The sequence below is a fragment of the Protomyctophum parallelum genome (assembly GCF_964188405.1).
Source record: "Protomyctophum parallelum genome assembly, chromosome: 6".
NCBI lineage: Eukaryota > Metazoa > Chordata > Actinopteri > Myctophiformes > Myctophidae > Protomyctophum > Protomyctophum parallelum.
In genome coordinates, this window is record NC_139701.1 from 4,967,186 (window position 1) to 4,991,544 (window position 24,359).

The 24,359-nt window shown below is 44.5% G+C and overlaps 1 protein-coding gene across 1 annotated transcript in view; it reads left to right on the top strand.

The window, feature by feature from the left end:
• The window catches only part of LOC310860478 (ankyrin repeat domain-containing protein 13C-like), a 71,145-nt gene that overhangs the window by 13,353 nt on the left and 33,433 nt on the right, over positions 1–24,359 (top strand). The window contains exons 3-4 of the mRNA XM_083767421.1: positions 4,010–4,114; positions 15,839–15,924. Coding sequence (XP_083623547.1) covers positions 4,010–4,114; positions 15,839–15,924 — 191 coding nt within the window. The remainder of the gene's footprint in view (positions 1–4,009; positions 4,115–15,838; positions 15,925–24,359) is intronic.

Sequence of the window (24,359 nt, forward strand, 5' to 3'; positions counted from 1 at the left end):
CTGAAGTATCACCTAACACACAAGCATCCCTTTGCGTTGGTTGATGATAGCGAAGCTGCCGGCGGGCCAAGCACTAATATGGCTCCGGGGAAAAGTGTTCGTCAAACTACAATGTTGGAGTGCAACCGTGGCAAGCCCGTCAGCCCAACTCTATCAGCCAAGCTAACTAACCTCCTAGCTCAGTGGATTGCCATCAACTGCCGGCCTATCAGTGTTATTATTAGGTAGCGCACACATATTTTCAATGCTTTCGGCAGAGTTCAAATGAGCCATTTTAATCTAGATTAATCTAGATTAACTCAGGCCCAGGCCGTAGCGTAACGGTCTGGGCACCGGACTGGTGATCCAGTCGCGGTGTGCCGCGGGTTCGACTCCCGGACCCGACACGGCCTTTACCGCATGTCATCCCCCCATCTCTCTCCCGTTTCCTGTCAGCCTACTTTCTATCCCTTAAAAAATCAATAAAGGCGTAAGCCGCAAAAAAATATCTTAAAAAAATAATAATATCTAGATTAACTCCAGAATTGCAGTGAGATTAATCTAGATTAAAAAAATTAATCTATGCCCACCACTAGTTTTTTTGTAGCATCATCCAGTGTGTAGGCCTATATATTTATTTTCTACAATTGAATCCCATCAATGCGTTCCCTGCTTAAACATCCTCAGTTGCAAGCTTTCTGAACCCGTCGGTCTGAATAAAAACCTGGAGTGGATCTGGAAGGCGCTCTGGTGGTGCAGTGGTAAAATATCTGACTGTGGAGGTGGTGGGTTTCGAATCCACCCCGGTGCATCCGGCTTTGTCGAGCAATTATACGAACACAATTAATTGGCCTGTGTCCGGGCCTGGGGAGGGTGTCAGGGGCCTGGGGAGGGTGTCACGGGCCTGGGGAGGGTGTCACGGGCCTGGGGAGGGTGTCAGGGGCCTGGGGAGGGTGTCACGGGCCTGGGGAGGGTGTCACGGGCCTGGGGAGGGTGTCAGGGGCCTGGGGAGGGTGTCACGGGCCTGGGGAGGGTGTCACGGGCCTGGGGGGGGTGTCACGGGCCTGGGGAGGGTGTCACGGGCCTGGGGAGGGTGTCACTGCAGGTACTCCTACGGGCTGGGCGGCACCGGTCAGGAGGGAGTGTTGGGTAGGAGTAGTAGGACGAAGGTTCTTACTCTGCTTTTGTAGTAGTACGGCCACTGATGTTTTGCAGAGCAACAAGTCTGAACTTGAGACAGTGGTTTTTGTATTGAATTTATTCAGACAACCTAATAGGGCTTGACCCTGACCCAGGGAGCTAGAGATAAAAGACCATATTGTTCAGTAGTCCACACGAGCCACTCATACACTGAATGCCTAAATTGTATATGGCTTTTGTTAGCTTAAAACGACAAGAGTCATCTATTGAAATGTCTCACCAACCAGGCCATGATGTTGATCAAGGGTTGGGCTGTTATCAAGTGGCTGTCCTAAGTTATCCACTCAATGGATCACGGCTACCACTTTCACTTAGTCTGCAGACTCTGCACGCAACTGCTCCTCGACTGCACTGCACTGTACATGTGGACCCAAACATAGGGGTGCAAGAGCTCACCAATAATACATTTAGTTTAATAAAATGAAGCTTTTAAAACTGATCCCTATTTTGGGCATGTTATTAGAGGCGAAAACATTTTCAGAAAATGGAACGACAGCGTTGTGTGATGAAGTATAACGTAGTGTTTAATGAATCGGTCAGTTGATATAAATGAAGCTTACAAAAATATGAATAATTTGGTGAATCGATACGATCCAACGGCTGATCCAGGCTACATTGCAGCCCTACTCAGCAATACATTGAATAACACGTGTTCTCTTTTGAAGTGGGTCTTTGTCTTTGTTTTGGGGTCCTGCCCCACTGGATGAGTCAACACCAGTCTAGGCCTAGTATGATTTGCATGTGGACTGCTGCCAAAACATATTGACAAAGTGTGTTGGGCACCGTAGGAGTGTGACTACTTCCTCCCAGTGCTGAGATAGAGCTTGATATAGAAGGTACAGTAGTACCAGGAGTACAGTACGGTGATGTCATCATCACAGGCTTTTGGCAGCCGTACAGGAACGGCAGGCTCCACATGGCGGGTTTGTTTTGTTCATGAGCTGCCCAGCAGGAAGAAGGATCATACATGTATTGTATTGTATTGTATTGTATGACTTATCAGGAACAAGTAGGGATTGATAAGATTGTATTGATACCAAGGCTGTCGTCCTGTCTTCCCCTTAGGGGGTGCAACAGTCAAGTGAACTAATTACTTGCGCAAGCAGAGCGCGCAAGTAATGTTTTCGCCCGGTCTCTTCCGCCGTGACAGCTGTCCCGCCATTCAATGTTTATGCAGAAAAACATCAAATCTGTGCCTGTTGACCACAAATGACCATATTTCTTACGTCATCATTTAGAGCTAGTCATACGTATACTATATACATAATCAGTAAAAATAAAATAGCAAATTGTGCCTGATCTGCTGGGACCAGAGTACGTGGTGTGTATATGTATGACTAGCTCTTAATGATGACGTAAGAAATATGGTCATTTGTGGTCATTTGGTCCTAGCAAACCAGGCACAGATTTGCTGTTTTCTTGTTGATTTATATTTTGAGCATGTAAGATCTTTTTTAGGAAATGAAAAACAAACATCCAGCTCAAGTAGAGTTAGGAGGTTTTTGCAGAAGCACTTTTTAATACGTTCCATTGGTTAAATGTTTCTTTTAACCAACACACAGACGTAAACTAAGGGTGTTCAACATTGTAAAACATTTTGGCACACAAGTGGTCCATGGACTTGGGATTGAGAAACAGAGTGCACCAGAAGCATCCGTTTGTGAGTCGTGACAACACTCAAGGCTCTGTCTGTGCAGAACGGATCAGTACAACAACACTAACGTAGTAGCAGTCCTTTCATTTTTGTTGTGTTCCCCTGAGAGAGTTGGAATGCTAAATTAGAGCCTGTCTTCCTTTTTTTCCTTTTTTCCTTAAACGCAGTGTCAACAGTGCACTAAAATTAGCTTCCCTTCTGAGAGCTGAACTGGGCTTAAAGTTTGAATTCAATGCTTGTGTTACCTTGGCAATGTTGGGCTGACAGGCAGGAAGTAACCCCAGGGAAACATGGGATGTTGACTCCTTTCAAACTCGTTTTGAGGCCCCCAGGCTCTGAAGACTGAAAAGTGACAGAAATACTTTTTTTGATGATGTACTTTGTGTTCTGTGTTCCACTGTTAGGGCTGCTACACTCCATTATTTTCTTAGTGATTATACGGTCAATTACTTTTTGGAATAATCGAGAGGTTTATTTATTATTTATACATTTTCAGGATCGGGACGTCTCGAACCCGCGACACAATGTCAGCCTGGATTAGCAGCCTTGGTGCCCTGGAACCTACGCCAGTCCAGGGCAGGCCACGGGTCATTATTCTAGTTATTTGAACTGAATGGCCCATAATGACCAAGTTTCCATGATGGGATGTTGGAGTCAGTGGAGTCAGACTGGAGTCGTTTTCCAGTGTCCTCGGCATAACAGACGGGCTTGACGGATGCATGTTGTGCAAATCGAATAAGCCATTGAAGCCAAGAAGTGAGAAGACATGCTGTTCCCATGTCCACTTTCTCTAGCTCTGTGCAACATTCTACCTAACATTTTTTTACATTTGACCATTTTTCCAACAATTTGGGCATGTCATTATTGTGGGCGGTCTTAAGTTCAGTCACCATGGTGACTGTTATTAAAGACTAATTATTTAACAAGCCTTTGGCTAGGTTTTAAGTGTGTGGTGTTGGTTATCTTCCTTTTACTGTTGCTTTACTCTGAGTTTAATTAATTCTGATGTTTGAACCCCTTTTTATATGTTCCTATTTTTATCTTTGCCTAAGCTGGTGTTTGTTTTGAAGCATATTGAGTCTGTCATATGAAATGTGCTATATAAATACATAGGATTTAGAAGACATTTTTAGAATGTTCACTCAGTTTATTTGTCTTTCCTTCTCTCTCTCACAGAGTGTGCCCATCTGCTACTGGCCCACAATGCACCAGTGAAAGTGAAGAACGCTCAGGGATGGAGTCCCCTTGCCGAAGCAATCAGCTACGGAGACAGACAGATGAGTAAGCATCCGTGATGGACTGAAACTTTACCCACTGAAATGTACTGTACTTCCTACCCTGGTTCTCAAAGTGCTGTCCTTCAGGGGGATCCAGGCTATATATAGGCCAGTTATATTTAAAAATAGCCCGTTTACAGGCTCACAATGCGATGTGATGCATTGTGAGCTTGTAGATATTCTATTTTCAAAATATTGGCGTTTTAACGTTTTACGTTTTAAGGAAGGAGGAGAGACCCGCACACCGTCCGCCACTTGCTGGTTCAAGAAGTTTATTTTAAGAGTCGTAGCAAGTCGTAGAGTCGTAGCAAATTTCCGCGCTTCGCGCGCACACTGTGCGGCCCCCCACACACAATCATTCTACAGTTGTTGCCCCCGGCCTAATCTAATTGAATACCCCTGCTATAAAGCTTAGCGAGCAAACAATGTGTCCTCAGTTCAGTTTTCAGTTTGATGCACTGCTTGTGCGATAACAACAGCTAGCAGGGAGAACCGGAAGGATCAACGTACGTGTCCATGCATTCCTCCATGGCACTGCCTCCCTGTGGGGGCATGAGGCAAGGTTGCCCCCCTTTGTCCATCGGACAGACTGAGAGAGAGAGGGGACATTCCTCAATGCACTCTGGGCTTTTGTGCTGCGATGAAAGGCAATTCATTAGATGTTTCTCTCTCCTCATAGGCCGGTGCTGGACAAGCCCCTCTCTCGCCCGGTTGCCTCCCACAGTCATACTCCTGCTAGTTCAAGCCTTCAGAATTGAGGGTTGTGTGATTGAGATTCCAAGATGGCCATTTGAAGCAACCGGCGTCCATTATTTTACATGGTTGTTTAGTGAGTGGGTGGAAAGTGGAAACTAATCGTTGTGTTGGAAACTCAAGGAATCTCACATTTTCTCATACATTACGTTAAGCAGACATGTCGGGTTGGCCGTTTAAGGAAGCCGGGCTGCACATACCCCTTCCAAACACAGAGAGACTTGGTGTCATACTGGACGGACGGACGGACGGACAGACGGACGGACGGACGGACGTTTGGGGTTTTTCGCTTCTTGGAAACTGTGGGTCTACTCTAACCGAACATACACGTTTGTGTATGTTCAGATGGGTCTGTTTGTTTTATTAACAGAATGACCGTTTGCAAATTCCGGCTTTGCAAGAAAGTAGCATTTGAGGTGGTTGGTGGTTGGCAAGGATCCGTTTGTCTACCGTGGCCCTATACCCATTCTACTGCAACACTGGATCACTTCTCAGCATTTGACTGAGAAACAGCTGATAAATATTAAATGATTGCACCTGGCCTGACCTTTTTTTTATTTAGTTTTACCTGACAGTTGTGATGGCACGGAAGGAGAGGAGAGGAGAGGCCTGCTGGGAAGACACTGTGCCTATTTCCCCCTATTCAGCGCAATCAACATAGTTGCTGCTTGTGGGGTTAGCCTAGCAAAGCACTGCATGCAACTCAGCATTTTTTAAAGAGTTTTTAAGAAGCAAGTATGGGAAGTGAATCCTTGCCTTGCTTCGTTCTACAGATTAAATTAAAAAGCTGCTTACAGTGTTCATCTTTCAGAAGATTTCTATTACTGTGAAGTTCAGCAGCTCTATATACACAGTTACACACGTCACCACTGCAGTCTAAAATAGCTATTTTATTTTTAATCGGTTGATTATTAAACAAACCCGTTTTGTTTACACTAATAGTATTTTTTAGCAGAGTTCTGGTACTGTGACGTTTTAGCTCTATAGTACGTGATCTATGCATTCTATAGCTTTTTATTATTTAATTAGTTGATTAAAAAACAGTTTACTGTTTACACTAATAGTATTATTAGCAGTTTTGCTAAATGACTTGGAGTAACAACTTTAGCCCTGTATACTTCCTATAACATCGCTGGTGATCTACAAGCTCACACAACCTGTCGAGATGCAACTCATACAAGCTTGTAAATCAGCTGCTATCATTATTATTATTATTTTTTAAAGATATTGAACCTTTTTATTTATCTATTTTGTGACATTGTGGAAGTATTTGCCTACGACAACATGCCCAAAACAGGTGTGGCGGGTTGAAGTGTTCAGACGAGTTGTTATTGTCAGTCCACATGTGTTCTAATGCGACGTCTGTCAACTCTGCTCGTCACTGTTGATGACTGAACGTCTGTCTGCACACGAAGACAGAATGTGGCTCGATGGGAAAGTAGACTGGCATGTGTTTTGTTCAGGAAGAGAACATTTATTGTCCCCAATTGCCTTCTCCAAACACAGCCGGGCTGTCGACTTTAACCCATTCTGGGCTGAGGTCGATTAAAAAAAGGCTTCTAAATAAAAATAGAAAATCTGAAAAACCCATGTTTCTATGTCAGTGGTGCTCAACCTTTTTCATGTCAAGGACCCCCAGAATTATCTCTATTGGGCCACGGACCCCCATCTCAAAATATGTAGTTCCAGGGACCCCCCCTCAGAAGCCAATATTTTAGTTAAAAATGTTCGCTCTGAAATATATATTAAAAGATTTGCGCCACATTTTCACGACTTTAAAAAAATAGCAGACCTACAAGCTCGTAGCGCGCCACTCAGTGGCGTGCTATGAGCTTGTAGATCTGCTATTTTTCAATAGCTAAAGTAGAACAGAACGCTTGAAACACCAAGAGGCGTTCCCGCCCAAAATGGGTTAAGAGCAGGGCACATTTTGAGGCCGTCACAGTTCTGTTGGCGTTTATGGAGCAGGGAAGTGTTTTTCCATGTGGGCTTCAGACAGCGGGTGCTCCGTTTTCAAATATGGTGACAAGACCCATGGCTGCTTGGTGCTCAAAATATTAAGCATGAGGCAGCCTGAATTTAAGCGGGTGGTACTGCTTTGCAGTTTAACCCATTCTGACCGGGCACCCATTTTGGTGTCGGCATCATGTTATGCTTTAGCTATTGAAAAATAGCAGATCTACAAGCTCATATCGCGCCACCGAGTGGCGCGATACGAGCTTGTAGGTCTGCTATTTTTGAAAAATCGAAGAGCGACTGACATTTCTAGAATCTGATCTCAGGTCAGAATGGGTTCATCAGACCAGTGTGTGTCCGGCGGAAACCTCGTATGAATCTGATCTCAGGTCAGAACGGGTTAACCCGCTAAGACATTTCGATAACGGTTAAATGGCTAATTTATTATGATTTTCATTATTTTATTTGTTTTTGGTGCTAGTGTACCCAACCCTGGCCTGCCGTGACCAAATGTGAAGCGTTGTGACCTTGTACATTTATGCTTCATTTATAATATTGAACTTGTTTTGGCGTAAATGTACATTATAATAAAGCAATGTGGCACGTTTTGGTTCAAATATGGGAAAGCATCCGTGTCATTTTAGATTTTTGCGTTTGCTATTCCAAAATAGCAGATACACAAGCTGCGAGTACATGTGCAATTTTTTGAGATTTTTGTCAAATCTTGAAAGTGCAAGAAGTATTGATTGATTTAGAAGGCATTTGTAGAATCGGCCGCAGGTCTAAATGAACCCATTTTGGGCGGGAACACCTTTTGGTGTTAGCATTATGTTATGCTTTAGCTATTGGAAAAATAGCAGATCTACAAGCTCACAGCACGCCACCGAGTGGAGAGCTACGAGCTTTTTTTTTGAAAAATCGAAGAACGACTGACATAGAAACATAGCATTTTTAGAATCTGATCTCGGGTCAGAATGGGTTAATGTAAATTCAGCTGAACTGTGCATGTAATGTGCTCATGTACAGATGATTTGCAGGCATCCCAGCAGTGAATTCCAGCCGCCCTCATGAACAGGTGCATTCTCCCATCACATGTGCACAGCATGCTTCCATCTCATGTACACGATACAGATGCTTCTCAGCATTTCTCACACTAATGCAGTGCTATGGACTCTGGGGACCAGATGCACGACTACACTGTCTGCCTTGCTGTGTAGAGCTGCATTATTCAAGGGGCACGTCGATGAAACCCTGAACCCTGAATTAGTAGTTTGTTTGTTTTCCAGTTCAGGTTCAAAAGTAAAGCAGATATGTATTTCTCGGCGTGGCACAGACTTGGTAAACACCACCGCGAAGTCTGAAGGGTTCTAATCCACACAGCAGTGCATTCGGCATTCAAGCGTAGGGATGGAGCTCGATAACCGATGCCCCAAAAAACCCGATAGCAAGCTTATTGAGTACCCAAGGGCGGCGGTGGCTCAGGGGTAGAGTGCCTGGATGGTAACCGTAAGGTTGCCAGTTCGAACCCGGGCTCCCCCAGAGTTACTGTCGAAGTGTCCTTGAGCAAGACACTGAACCCCTAATTGCTCCCGATGTGCTGGTTGGTGCCTTGCATGGTTTCCGCTGCCATCGGTGTATGAATGTGTGTATGAATGGGTGAATGTAATGCACAATCTCTGTAAAGCGCCTTGGATAAAGGCGCTATATAAATGCACCATTTACCATTTACCTGTTACCAATAAGCTTTGGACTTATCAAGCATGTTTAATCAAGACAAAGAGGCGATCAAGAAATAAATCTTAAGGCCTCATTCACACGGGCCACCACAATGCTTTTAGAATGGGAGTCACATGGTTTGATCAAACATTTGTGTTTGATTGCTGATTGCTGCTGGTGTTCTGCCCCTCCCCCCTCTTCAAACAAAAATGTTTGGTCAAACCATGTGACTCCCATTGAAAATGAATTGGAGCAGCAATCAAACGGCAATCAGACATCGCACACACGGACCGGACATTTGTTGTGTAGGTGTTGTGTACGAAGCCTAAGCGCCCACGCTGGCACAAACATGTCGGTCTTAAAGTGTATTGATACCTGCCAACCAGCGCTGTCCGGGGTAAACTAAATTACACTTGACAGTACACATATTAAGCAGTTAACAGTTTCTTTAACCCATTCTGACCGGGCACCCATTTTGGTGTCAGCATCATGTTATGCTTTGGCTATTGAAAAATAGCAGATCTACAAGCTCGAAGAACGACTGACATTTTTAGAATCTGATCTCAGGTCAGAATGGGTTAATCAGACCAGTGTGTGTCCAGCGGAAAACCTCGTATGAATCTGATCTCAGGTCAGAATGGGTTAAAAGGTCAATATTGCCTTCCGTCTGTTGGAGTACTGTATTTGAAGGCCCTAGTAAAATGTACTGGTTCTGTTCAGAATTTGTCTCCCGTCTTTCCACAAAACGATAGAAAATGCTCGATAAGAACCCGGCTCGATAAGCCTGATCGATAAGCCTGATCAATAAGGTGCTCGTTAGCAATAAAAAATTAACGATCTCCATCCCTAGTCGAGCGCCTTATATGAATACAATTGGCCTATGTTTGTTTGATTGATTGAAATATTTATGAACAGTTTGCAGAATTACAGTACATTTCAAGCACAAACTCGATACAAAGACTGTTAACCCATTCTGACCTGAGATTAGATTCTAAAAATGTCAGTCGTTCTTCGATAAAAAAAAAAATAGCAGACCTACAAGCTCGTATTGCGCCACTCGGTGGCGCGATATGAGCTTGCCCGGTCAGAATGGGTTAACTGTGAGTGGACGACCCAATAAAGCATCACACTCGTTTACAAGAGGGTCCACCTTGTTCAAAACATTTAGAGACGTCGTACAAATAGACAAATATAGCCAAAGAACAGAACAGGAATTCATCATGAAAATGTTCGGTGGATGGAGGGAAGCCTGGGTGATATTCATCGCTGCACGTACTCTTATACGGGCTGTCAGCATCTGTCAGTAGCTGCCCGGCCCAGCCTGTAAGAGCACGTACTCTTCCGGGCTGGTCACCTGTCAGCAGGGACTGTTGGGAGGAAGAGGAGTAGGACGAAGGCTGCATGTCCTCCCAGTGATGGCTCCCAGGTGAAGCCTGAAACGTTTGAGAACCTCTGTTAGATTTTCTATTTTTATTTTTTTTACCCATTCTGACCTGAGATCAGATTCATACGAGGTTTCCACTGGACACACACTGGTCTGATTAACCCTGAATCTGACCTGAGATCAGATTCTAAAAATGTTTTTTCAAAAAATAGCAGACCTACAAGCTCGTATCGCGCCACCGAGTGGCGCGATACGAGCTTGTAGATCTGCTATTTTTCAATAGCTAAAGCATAACATGATGCCAACACCAAAATGGGTGCCCGGTCAGAATGGGTTAAAACATATGTTTATTGATTTTTCTTTACAACATAGTATTTTCAAAGCAATTATTCACATAATTATATTTCCCCCCCCACACCCACGTGGTAGCACACACAAACCCTAAATAAAATATTCAAAGAAACATCAGGATAATATGCCCTCTGTGTTAGATTGAGGTGTGCCCACAGCTGGGTGTGCCCGGCATGCCCACATCGCCAATGTATAATCACAGAGGGCAGTCAACAGTATTGTTATTTCTCCCTTGACACACCCAAATATATTATTATTATTATTATTACCCTTATTATAGTAATAATAATAATAATGTATTGATTTATTAGCTGCAGCGGTGTCTTTTGCCCTGCTGTAGTTTTTCACCTGGATTGGAAAACAAACTACAGAATCAGCCTAGTGTTTACTTTCAACCCCCTTTTAATGAGTCACCGCGTTCTATTCCTATTTTCACATTATTTCCCATATACTGTCACTGTGTTCCCTTTCATTCCCAGTATTTTCACATTACAATTTACAATTTACAATTTAGGCATTTAGCAGACGCTCTTAATCCAGAGCGACTTACATTAAGCAAGAACAAAAGCATGGGAATACATCACAAAAAAGCATTTATCATGAAACATGCGTAAGCTAAGAAGGTAACAGTGGAATATCTATATGATGAAACTATACATACACTATACATAATAAACTATACATATTCACTACTATGCTATACATATGTACTATGGCGTGCTATGACTATATACAATACAATTATAGTGCTGTCTACATACATGCTATAAGTCTGTGTCAAATGCTATCTAAGCCAACAGAAATGCTATCTAAGGGGTTAGGGTAAGTGCTATGGGCCATGATGGAGTCTGAAAAGGTGGGTTTTCAGGCTACGGCGGAAGATTGGGAGTGATGCTGCAGTTCTCACTGCAATGGGAAGTGCATTCCACAGTTTTGGAGCCAGAAGGGAGAAGAGTTTGGGACGTGTGGAGCGTTGTCCCGGCGTTTTTAGTGAGGGTACTTCCAGTTTCCCTGCGTTGGCTGATCTGAGTGCGCGGGAGGGTTTGTAGGGTTCAATCATACTTGTAAGATATGGGGGAGCCATACCTTTGGTTGCTTTGAATGCCAGCATCAGAGTTTTGTATTCTGTGCGGGCAGCGACCGGGAGCCAGTGGAGGGAGCGGAGCAGGGGGGAGACATGTGAGAATTTTGGCTGGTTGAAGACCAAGCGAGCTGCTGCATTTTGGATCCCATATACTGTCACTGTGTTCCCAACTTCCCTTTCATTCCCAGTATATTCACATTAATTCCCATATACTGTCACTGTGTTCCCTTTCATTCCCAGTATATTCACATTAATTCCCATATACTGTCACTGTGTTCCCTTTCATTCCCATTTCCCATGAAATGTTTCCGCCTTTTAACATTCCCAACATTTTTGCAGACCTATTTCTGTCTCTGAAGGGAAGCAACGGTTCAAAAGTATATATTTTTTTATATCAATGGTCTGGGAGAGACATTTTCCTCTTAACCACTTGAACCCCAGCATTATGCCTATTCTGACCTACAGTACAAGCTCACAACGCGTTGCACTGTGAGCAGGTTTTGTGTAGTAGACTGGGTAAAAAGGGTAAGTACAGTAACATTAACAGTAACACAGTACAGTTGCAACTCGGGTTTCACAAGGCAGATAATGGCAGTGCAGTGATGACATTATTTGTCCTCGGAATGGAACCCAGAAGCTCAAACTCAAGTCTTGTGTGATCTGAATGGAAAATAACAGTTTAATGCCTTGATAAAACATGAAGAACTACCTGCCTTCACATGGTATTTAACTCTGTTAGACCATATACCAGTATACCAATGTCTGCCTATATGTGGCAACTTTACTATCTTACTGCTGCTTACCTGTCAATATTGACTAACCGCTATTCCCTGGAAAGTGGCCAGCAGCAGTTATCAAGTGTCCCCAGGCGTTGTTGTCGTCAAGTGGCTGAGCTTCTGTGCCATTGTAGACGTGCTTAGCCAAGCAATGCTATATGCTCGTCTTGGCGTCTTTACCTATTAGTGCGTGGATGTGAATTGCTAAGAGCTGCCACTTAAGGCACACAAAAGCCACTACAGTATCGGGTGAGCTCCTGTTGAGAGACTGTCGGTGTAGTTTATCACCGAGGACGGTGCTAAAAGCTTTATTGTCACATCACAGGTTAAAAAAGGTCAAACGCAGTCGGCATCTCTCTGCTCATAGTCATAATGTTGCAATGCTGGGGGTGGTCCCGTCCGTTGGCAGAACGTGAAGCTGTCTCCCTCCTCTGACCAGCTAAGGAACGCCATGGATCAGGGGGGGGGGAGGGGGGAGAGGGGGGGGGGGGGGAGGGGGGAGGGGGGGGGGGAGCCCCTTTTATCCTGAGAATGTCCAGATTCATTAGCCAGCCACGCTTCAGAGATACCCTCGGAGAGTGCGTGCTCTCGTTTGGCCTACTTTTAACACCGGCACCAGCAGTTACTCCCCGGCCCTCTTTGAGATCCCCTGAGCCTTGTGGTGCTATGGTGCACACCAGATATGACATATTATATCGAGAGAGAGAGAGAGAGAGAGAGAGAGAGAGGCAGAGAGAGAGAGAGAGGCGGAGAGAGAGAGAGAGAGAGAGAGAGAGGCAGAGAGAGAGAGAGAGACTAGCTACTGTATCTGCATCTCACTCCATTAGATTAGAATGTCTTGGTGACATGAAAGCCCAATATATTTTCCACATTTTCCATTGCTCTATAATTGGCCTCGTCATGTTGTCGTTAAATCCTCTGCCTCTTTGACAGCAAAGCATCGTTCGCTGTCTGTGATGTACAACTGGCACCCCCCCCCCCCCCTCCTCCTTGTAAAATGCTTCCCAACGTTCCAGTAAACGCTATAGCCAGTCGGGGCGTGGCTCAGTTGTTTCTTTAATATCAGAACCCGTTTGAAAGTGAGCAAAGCAAAGGGACATGTATATAATAGCGAGCCAATGGCATGTGGGGCGTGCGGCCCTGAGAAAGTGCTGTTAATTTGGACGGTCATGGGTAAAAGTCTCCTCTGTGGGTATTTTCCTCCCCCAGGTCATTAAGGAGCTTATAGGCGCACCTCATTAGCAGTGAGGTTTTTATACGTTCCTCTCCTGGACTCATTCCCTTTGAACTTCCTGGGATATGCTGAGCCCCGCAGGCAGGCGGCGAGGTGGGAGCTCTCCGTTTCAACCGCGCATCTACTGTAGAGTCGCCTACATTATATCTGGCTGCAGGAAGTCTCTGCTGCCTGCCTGTCACTGGGTGTGTTGGTGTGCACGCCTCACATTTTCTGCTGCCTGTCACTGGGTGTGTTGGTGTGCACGCCTCACATTTCACTGGGTGTGTTGGTGTGCACGCCTCACATTTTTGCGTAGGCTGATGTTTTGACATAGGCGTTAGTCATAATAACACTCACTCAACTGACTGAAGTTGAACTAGACGCACAGCCCCACACACACACACACACACACACACACACACACACACACACACACACACACACAGTGTGTTAGTAGAGTAAGTATATTTATTCTCTTAATGTCGGGTCCTTGCCGATGATAATTTATTGTAAGTGTCAGAGTTTGGAAGCACTCGTTATCAGTAAAGCAACCTCCTGCTGCCTCCTGCCGTATGTGTGCAAATTCAAAACAGATGGTACGCATGGGCTGTTGAGTGATGTTCAACGAGTACTTCCAAACCCAGCTAAATGATAATTGGGAACCAAATGGACCCTTATGGGTCTGTAACTCGACTTGCACTCATCATAAAAGGCAGATCCCAGGCCAGCCTCTAAACCTCAGATACCAAAGCAACACACACGGTATCTCCAACAACGATCCCAAATCCTCAGAATCTACAGCACTCAAGCGAGACACAAGATCCAAGATCAAGAACAATGTCAACACATACGATACGAACCAAGGTGTCTGGCTTTACAACTCAGATAACCTGAATAGCTTCTATTACCTTTGGCACGAGTTGTCTAGATGAGACAGATTATCTGGCTAATGGCTAAGCAACTCGTAGACGTAGAGCATTGAAGTAGAGGTTTCAACATCCCGGTTAAAGCGCAAATAACATGCATTTTAAAACTGCTTTTAATATTTAATATCATATTGTCCATGTCCCTCAAAGTTATTTCTAATGGTTTGAGCCTCAATCACCACTCTGATATAACCAGGCCTTGTCAATTCTTTCTGGACTTTGAAAGCAGTTTTAGCTGCAGTACCACAATGTCCTGAGGTGGTGGGGGTGCTGATATGCAGATTATTTAATATTTGAGTCATTATAATACTGATGCTAGATAAAACCAGGCTTGTTTCCATTCCATGCCTACTTGGAAAATCAACAATGGTGGACATTGTAAACAAAGTGGAAATGCAAATTTGGAACTGAAGACTAAAGAAGAGGAGGAATTATACAAAGTAGGGTGACATTGATGACATCACGATGAGGCCAAAATCAGTTGAGCTGTTCCTGAGAGCAATTTCCATTAAAGCACCTATATGATATGAAAGCCTGATTGTTCAAAATTGGTTATTTGTGGGCATAGAAAACACATATGGGAGCCCCAAAAAGACAAAAGAAATGAAAAAAGTTGAATTTGATGTTATAGGTCCTTTAAGTTCGTATCGAACACCACTGTAGCGGGTCCTAACTAAATAACCAGCACTGGTTCGAGCTATTTAATAGCTAGAGCTGTAAAAAAAATCTTCTCTTATGGGGTCCCCCCATATCTTTTCAAATGGGGCGTCCGCAGGCTAATTAACGTCAATTTGGGTTATCATTGGGTTATTATCACTGCATTAAACGTTAGCGCACGTAGAAACTCATTGCAGTGTCTATCTTATCTGTCTAACCCATTCCGTGAAGGTGTTGCATGTGGTCCCTGACCATGCATTTAGTAATGTAGGAAAGTGAAGATTCGTATTTTAATTTATTGTATTGACCACATTGAGAAACAATGCAGTAAATAATCTGGTGACAAATGATGACGCATCGATGTTGTCAGTTACTGAGAAGACGGATGTCAAGAACTTCCACAGAAAAGTGAGTTAGAATCTCAAGGGAAACCGTACCGGATTGCCTGGTTGAGTCACCATTATAAGGAAATGTGCCATAATCAATCGTAAGTGTCTGCTTACTGAGTCATAGAATAAGTTACAATGAACAGCAACATGAGTTTAATATGGAAGGTTAATTTCTTTCCCCCACACCACGACGGTATCCCCCCTCCCAACACAACAATGGTCCCCAGGTTGATTCTCAGTCAGGGTGGTCGTCCCCAGGTTGATTCTCAGTCAGGGTGGTGGTCCCTGGTTCATACTCAGTTGAAAACCCCTGCTTTAGCTATTGAAAAATATCAGATCTACAAGCTCGTAGCGCGCCACCGAGTGGCGCGCTACGAGCTTGTAGGTCTGCAATTATTTTTAAATCGAAGAACGACTGACACAGAAACATAGCTTTTTCAGAAAACTGTCAGGATGTAGAAGAACATTTTTGTCTATGCATGCTAACCTTTCCTCCGTTTCTTTCCTGTTCTCCCTCCAGTCACAGCCCTGCTGCGGAAGCTGAAGCAGCAGAGCAGGGAGAGCGTGGAGGACAAAAGGCCCAAGTTGCTCAAGGCTCTCAAAGAGGTACACAAGGTCCCTCCCTTCTGTCCATCATCTGCTCTCTGATCCTCATTTCAAACCAGGCTCTTCCTGACAGTCTAGCCCACAGCCCTTCCACCCAGTCTGCCTCTAATCCTTGTATTGTTAGTGTCCTACTCCTGTCTCCTCTCCTCTCCTCTCCTCTCCTCTCCTCTCCTCTCCTCTCCTCTCCTCTCCTCTCCTCTCCTCTCCTCTCCTCTCCTCTGCCTCGCCTCATCTCCATGTTGTGAAGTGTTCAGCAGTCGTCCTGATCCGCCAACAGGACACGCGCACACACACACACACACACACACACACACACACACAGACACACACACACACACACACACACTCACAGAGTCTAGTGTGTGTGTCCGGTTCTCTTCCAGACACAAATACAAACACACCCCTCCCTCTCGGTGTCAGTAGGTCAGTGTCTCTCTCTAATTACTGTCATCACAAACACAGCCAGCCAAGGCAGGGACCTTCATCTTCCGTATATGACCAGCAGCAGCACCCACCCACCCACCCACCCTGTCTCCCACCCACCCTATCTCCCACCCGCCTGCCTTCACCGCCTGCTGTCAGACACATGAAGGGAGTGTCGGGATGGATGGGAGCTTAAAAGCCTGACTCATACTTTGTAGTATGGCGCTGCCCTGGGAGTTTAAGGCTGACTTATGCTTCGTAGTATGGCGGTGTCATTCGGAAGAAATAGCCGCCGGGCAAGCTCACGATGCGTTGTGGTTGTGCCGTGTTTGTGAGCTTGTACATCAGCTATTTATTTGGCGCCACACCACCATATGACGGGAGCATAAATTACGCATTTGAGGGAGATGTGGTGAAATGAAAGAAGGAAGTGGGGCTAAGAGGAGGGAGGCAGAAAGCATTGTGGGTAGATATCGTGGTCGCGGTGTGTTGGACTAATGGGTCAGTGACCTGAAGGTCTCGGGTTCAAAGTCGTCAACAATGCGTCCTTGAGAGAGATGCTGATGCTCCTTTCCTGCTGACTCATCGGCTGTCACGCAACGTCAGCCAAATGTCAAAATGACAAAATGTCCAAGGTAGAGGATGAAAAAGAGACGCGAGGGGACAGAATGAAGGGAACATGGATAACAATTGTTGATTAATAACTTCAGCAAAGACGATGAACATTTTTAAATATGCCTGCACCCCCCCCCCCCCCCTCTCTCTGTCTCTTCAATTTCAGACATGTTACCTGCTTAAGCCCTATACTTCTCATACAACAAATACCAAAATTATTAAATGTAAACTGCTCACAACGTGTTGCGAACTTGTAGATCTGCTAATGTTGACTATGTTCGATATATGTTCAATATTATAATGACATGCCCAAAATGGAGAAGCCAGGTTGAAAGTGGGTACATTATCTTTAACAATGTTATTACTTTACTTCACAATGGTGTTACATGAGGGAGTCCACTGTGTTAAAGTTACAGGATAGCATGTATTGTATCACAAGCTGGACTCTATCACATTGAGAACAGTTTAATAATAATAATAATAATAATCTTTATTGTCCCGAAGGATATTTGTCTTCACAATCTGTTCAACACCCACATCAAAAACAACACAGAGCACATAACACCAAGACAGTACAAAAAACAAAAAAAACAAACATTGATGAAAGCAAGTTATGATTTTGTGTAACACGGACTATCTCCAAACAAACAAGGCCTCATGCTGCCCTCCTGTGATCTTTGTGACCTTTGCCCCCCCCAGGGAAACAGTGCAATAGTGGGCTGTCTATAAGTGGAAAATATTGTTTTTTTTTAAATGGCTCCAACTCCAGTGAAAGGTAGAGTCCACACCACAACTACATCGATGACGGTGATAAAACTTATAGTTGTAATGCTTTGTGTGGAAGATCCTTAAAGGAGAATTCCATACTAAAAGGCTTTCTTACCTTTCTTTGTAGTTGTTACGTCCCCACCAAAGAGGTCCAGGTGTTATTTTGTGAAAAAGCTCCTTATTGGCTATTTCCCCTACCATAAGCCCTACATGAATTGCATTGAATTGAATGGGAATTGAATGGGGCTATGGGGTGTTGTGCTAATTCACTTATTTCCATCGCTCAAAATTATAATTTCTTTGTATATATCCTCTCTTCATAATGTAAATAATATCCCAAGCGGCACATTTTACTACTTCTTTCGATGGAAATAAGCGAATTAGCATAACACCCAATAGACCCATTCAATTCCCATTCAATGCAATGCAATTCATTGAGGGCTTATGGTAGGGAAAATAGCCAATAAGTAGCCAAAGAGTTTTTGCACAAAAAAACACCTGGACCTCTTTGATGGGGACGTAACAACTACAAAGAAAGGTAAGAAAGATAAGAAAGCATTCTAGCATGGAATTCTCCTTTAACACGGCAATGAGAAAAGGTGCATCTTAATACAGAATTTAAAAGAGTCAGTGGAGGGGGAAGACCTAATACAAATGGTAAACTATTCAAAAGCCTAGGGGTGACATAACACCGGGGCTCCACCGGGCGCGTCAGCGTCGCGTCTCCGCCACCGTCGGGGAATGTTCCCTTTTTAATCAATGAAGAGTGGCTCCACTGCCCGCGTTGTGTTGCCCGGTTGGAGCCCCGCCATTAGAGAAGGCCCTTAACCCATTTTGACCTGAGATCAGATTCTAAAAATGTCTGTTTGAAAATGACAGTTTTCTGAAAAAGCTATGTTTCTATGTCAGTCGTTCTTCGATTTAAAAAAAATAGCAGATCTACAAGCTAGTAGATCTGCTATGTTTCAATAGCTAAAGCATAACATAATGCTAACACCTGGGGCTGAGGAGAAATGAGGAGAGGAGAGGGAAGAGATGGGATGGAGGTGGCCATCCAGAGAGAGAGAGAGAGAGAGACGGAGACAGACAGAGAGAGAGAGAGAGCTGGAGACAGACAGAGAGAGAGAGAGAGCTGGAGAGTCTAGAAAAGAGGGGGAGGTGAGAAAGGGAGCACTTCAGAATCAGAAGAGGGAATGAGCATTTGCTGTGTGGAAAAAAGACATTCTGTTGCTTGCTTGCACTGGGATAGAATAGATCAGGTTCTTCCACTTGAAGAGAGTCGACACACAGCCACCTGGGTGCGTATGTACACTGTACACCCCCTGCTGCCCTGGGCTGGCTGATGGCTCAGCCACTTGGTGCACAGTAGACCAGAATGCTCTTAAAGGACAACTTTAGTTTTTCTCAACCAAGGTTCATGTTTCAGGTTGTTGTTAGAGAAAGTAAAAGATGTGTGTAAACTTTTCTTCATTTGCTGCTTTCTTTCGTTTTAGGGATTTTAGCTGTTTTTGACAGGGGGGCGGGGGCATTCGAGCATGGGGCTAAATATGTATTTTTGTACAAGATTTTATAGCGATTTATTGTTTTATTATTTACTCTACTCCTACTAAACCCCAAGAAATTACATCTGGCCCCCAAAGATCACGAGATCTACTGAATGTGTCAAACTGACATATTGAGCCTATAACACAGTGTTGCTTCCCCCCAATAGGCTACCTTCACATTCAGTAGATCCTGTGAATTTCTGTGGCCAGATTTAATGTCCTGGGGTTTAGTAGGACTATAGTAAATAATAAAAAAAATAAACCACCATAATATTTTGTAAAGAAATACATATTTAGCCCCATGCTCCAATGCCCCCGCCCCCCCTGTCAAAAACCGCTAAAATCCCTAAAACGAAAGAAAGCAGCAAATGAATAAAAATGAACACTCATCTTTTACTTTCTCTAATAACAACCTAAAACATGAACCTTGGTTGAAAAAAACTAAAGTTGTCCTTTAACTCATTCTGAACGGGCACCCATTTTGGTGTTGGCATCATGTTATACTTTAGCTATTTAAAAATAGCAGATCTACAAGCTCGTATCGCGCCACCGAGTGGCGCGATACGAGCTTGTAGGTCTGCTATTTTTGAAAAATCGAAGACACTTTTAGAATCTGATCTCAGATCAGAATGGGTTAATAATGAAACTGTCAGGATGTAATAGACATTTTTAGAATCTGATCTCAGGTCAGAATGGGTTAAGCCCAGTCCACATCAATGATGCATATTGCAACGGACAAATTGCAGCGGTCTGAATTGCTCTTCTCATGACCACCGCGCTCTGACTATAGTTTTTTTTTTTAATACTGTTTTTATTATTAGGCATTTTTTGTATGACAACATCAGAAGATTATCGACAGTGATAATGAGTAGTTCTGTTAAATAAAATGAAAAAAATAACAGGCAATGTAAATGTTCCACATACAATACATAATAAAAAAAGACATATAAATGTGATAAACATGAAAAAACTAAAAAACAGTTAAACAATGACAAGTGTGAACAGACAAACAAAACAGACAACAGGACAGACACTCTTGCTCTCAAACTTTCCCAACATGTTGTTGTATATTAAGTGAATTACAGACATTATTTTTTTTTAAATGAGAAAAAATTAAATAAAGAAAAAACACTCTATTGTGTAGGAGGGGTTAGCGTGCACCTATTGAAACATTCAATGAAGGGTTGCCATGTCTGGTAGAATCTATCTTCACTCCCTCTCAATTCAAACTTTATCTTTTCCAATTGCAAGTAAGTGCATAACATCTCTCATAAGTGAAGTGTGAGTCGGAACCTGTGCTTGTTTCCAATTCAACAGTATCAGTCTGCGAGCCAGTAGAGTCACATATTTTGCTCTGACTATAGTTCGGTGCGCTACCCGTTCAAAACATATCAAAATAACGGTATAGTGGGTTCGCACACACACAAGACTGCAGTTCAAATCGTTTATTTCAACTTTGAACAATTACGGACAAACGTTTTCGGCTATCCAAGCCTTCAACGTTTCGTCTATCCAGCCTTCCATCGGTCTGAAGCCCACCACACACCGGCTGTGTCCGCCGCGCGGCGGACACAGCCGCCTCCATTATTTTCAATGAACCTATCGCACACCAGCTGCGTCCGACGCGCGCGGTCACGCCTCGCCTGCCGCGCCGATGCACCGCTGTTCTATTTTCCAGGCGTTGCCGTGCGGCCTCCACCCGGCTATCCGTGGGCGTGGCAATGGAATATAGTCAACAAAACTCCCCAACCGCGTGGTAGCGCGCCGCGTCCTGTTGGTGTTGCCGTGCGGCTATGGCGCGCGGCAATACTGTGCCGCGGCGGTACGCGCGGCGGTCGCAGACGGTGTGTGTCGGGCTTCAATTGCCCCATTGCATGCCGGTGCATTTTTGGGACTATGTCGCAAGTGGTTACATGTTGCAATTCGTTGCATTGCGAATCATTGGCGTGAACTGGGCTTTAGTAAGGGTGAGGAACCGGGTTCGGATCCAACCCGGTCTTGTGTTGCATGTCTCTCTTATCCCATTCTGACCTGAGATCAGATTCATACGAGGTTTCCACTGGACACACGCTGGTCTGATGAACCCATTCTGACCTGAGATCAGATTCTAAAAATGTCAGTCGTTCTTCGATTTTTTTCAAAAATAGCAGACCTACAAGCTCGTATCGCGCCACTCGGTGGCGCGATATGAGCTTGTAGATCTGCTATTTTTCAATAGCTAAAGCACGACATGATGCTGACACCAAAATGGGTGCCCGGTCAGAATGGGTTATTTATCACTGCCCTTTATTTCCTGACACTCCATAATGACATCATTTGAAATAAAAACAAAACGACAACAAAAAACATTAGCTACGAATCGATGGATCGTAAGTTTGTGTGTAACGTCAACACTAAATCTAACATTGTAGCTTGTTTAGTTTGGCACAAAAGTTATAACCCTAGACTTGGAATTAACTTTACGATTACGATTTGTAATTCTGTGTTGGAACTTGCACTTAGCTGGTGCACAGTGCACATGCACAGTCTGCACACACAGGTTAAATGTCATCTACATACAGTACAGTACATGCACAAACCACAAGCACACATGCAAGGAGCCTTATAGGGCCGATTCATACTCCTATTTTAGAGCCGAATAAAAGTCGGTTCGGCTCTGTAGAGCCTACAATGTGACGTCATTTAACCCATTCTGACCTGAGATCAGATTCATACGAGGTTTCCACTGGACACACACTGGTCTGATGAACCCATTCTGACCTGAGATCAGATTTAAAAAATGTCAGTCGTTCTTCGATTTTTCAAAAAATAGCAGACCTACAAGCTCGTATCGCGCCACTCGGTGGCGCGATACGAGCTTGTGTAGGTCTGCTATTTTTCAATAGCTAAAGCATAACATGATGCCGACACCAAAATGGGTGCCCGGTCAGAATGGGTTAAGGTTCGGGGGGGGGCGGATACCGTCCTAAAGTCGGCTCTTCGGTGCTACTGAAACTTTCTGACGAGCCGAAATCATTTGGGCACTACAGCGCCGAAACAGCGGTAAAATAGGAGTATGAATGGGCCCTTACTGTGCTCTGGTGGCTGCATGGTACTGTGAAGTCTGCATGGCATGCACTCTGTGGACATAATCACCTGGCTGCATGGTACTGTGAAGTCTGCATGGCGTGCACTCTGTGGACATAATCACCTGGCTGCATGGTACTGTGAAGTCTGCATGGCGTGCACTCTGTGGACATAATCACCTGGCTGCATGGTACTGTGAAGTCTGCATGGCGTGCACTCTGTGGACATAATCACCTGGCTGCATGGTACTGTGAAGTCTGCATGGCGTGCACTCTGTGGACATAATCACCTGGCTGCATGGTACTGTGAAGTCTGCATGGCGTGCACTCTGTGGACATAATCACCTGGCTGCATGGTACTGTGAAGTCTGCATGGCGTGCACTCTGTGGACATAATCACCTGGCTGCATGGTACTGTGAAGTCTGCATGGCGTGCACTCTGTGGACATAATCACCTGGCTGCATGGTACTGTGAAGTCTGCATGGCGTGCACTCTGTGGACATAATCACCTGGCTGCATGGTACTGTGAAGTCTGCATGGCGTGCACTCTGTGGACATAATCACCTGGCTGCATGGTACTGTGAAGTCTGCATGGCGTGCACTCTGTGGACATAATCACCTGGCTGCATGGTACTGTGAAGTCTGCATGGCGTGCACTCTGTGGACATAATCACCTGGCTGCATGGTACTGTGAAGTCTGCATGGCGTGCACTCTGTGGACATAATCACCTGGCTGCATGGTACTGTGAAGTCTGCATGGCGTGCACTCTGTGGACATAATCACCTGGCTGCATGGTACTGTGAAGTCTGCATGGCGTGCACTCTGTGGACATAATCACCTGGCTGCATGGTACTGTGAAGTCTGCATGGCGTGCACTCTGTGGACATAATCACCTGGCTGCATGGTACTGTGAAGTCTGCATGGCGTGCACTCTGTGGACATAATCACCTGGCTGCATGGTACTGTGAAGTCTGCATGGCGTGCACTCTGTGGACATAATCACCTGGCTGCATGGTACTGTGAAGTCTGCATGGCGTGCACTCTGTGGACATAATCACCTGGCTGCATGGTACTGTGAAGTCTGCATGGCGTGCACTCTGTGGACATAATCACCTGGCTGCATGGTACTGTGAAGTCTGCATGGCGTGCACTCTGTGGACATAATCACCTGGCTACGCCAGGGAGGGCAGAGCACTGCCAGGTCAGCTGCACCTGCCTGGTCCTCTGGGAGAGAGAGAGAGAGAGAGGAGAGACTGCAGTAACAATAAGCTTTATTCATATATAATCCTCTTGTTTACTCTGTTCATATTTTATTTCCGGAGAATGAATCACTTTATTTGCCAAAGTGCATTTCAATGTTACACAGGGGGAAAAAGTGAATTGTTTACCTAGAGAAATATATGAATCCTAATGGAATCGATCAATAGACCATCGTGTCTGTAAATAGCAACGTGTTTTTCCACAGTTAAAATTATGACAATTATCCCAGACTAAGCTCCCCTGGCTGGGGACAAGGTTGACAGAAATCGGATCATCTTTGACCTTTAACCTTTCAGTTCATTTCAAATTCAGTTCATACGATTATTGTTCCTGTTCAACCATTTTAAATCTGGCGTCCCTATTTGAGGCATGTTATTGTCAAAATCTTTAAAAACCGGGCACCCATTTTGGTGTTGGCATCATGTTATGCTTTAGCTATTGAAAAATAGCAGATCTACAAGCTCATATCGCGCCACCGAGTGGCGCGATACGAGCTTGTAGTTCTGCTATTTTTTGAAAAATCGAAGAACGACTGACATTTTTTAAATCTGATCTCAGGTCAGAATGGGTTCATCAGACCAGTGTGTGTCCAGTGGAAAACCTCGTATGAATCTGATCTCAGGTCAGAATGGGTTAAAAGGGTCAGAAGTACTCCAATTATCAAAGGTGTGTGTGTGTGCGTGCGTGTGTGTGTGTGTGGGTCGGTCCTTAGTTTGGTTACCTCTGAACTAGACATCATGGCTTGACAATCGGCCTGC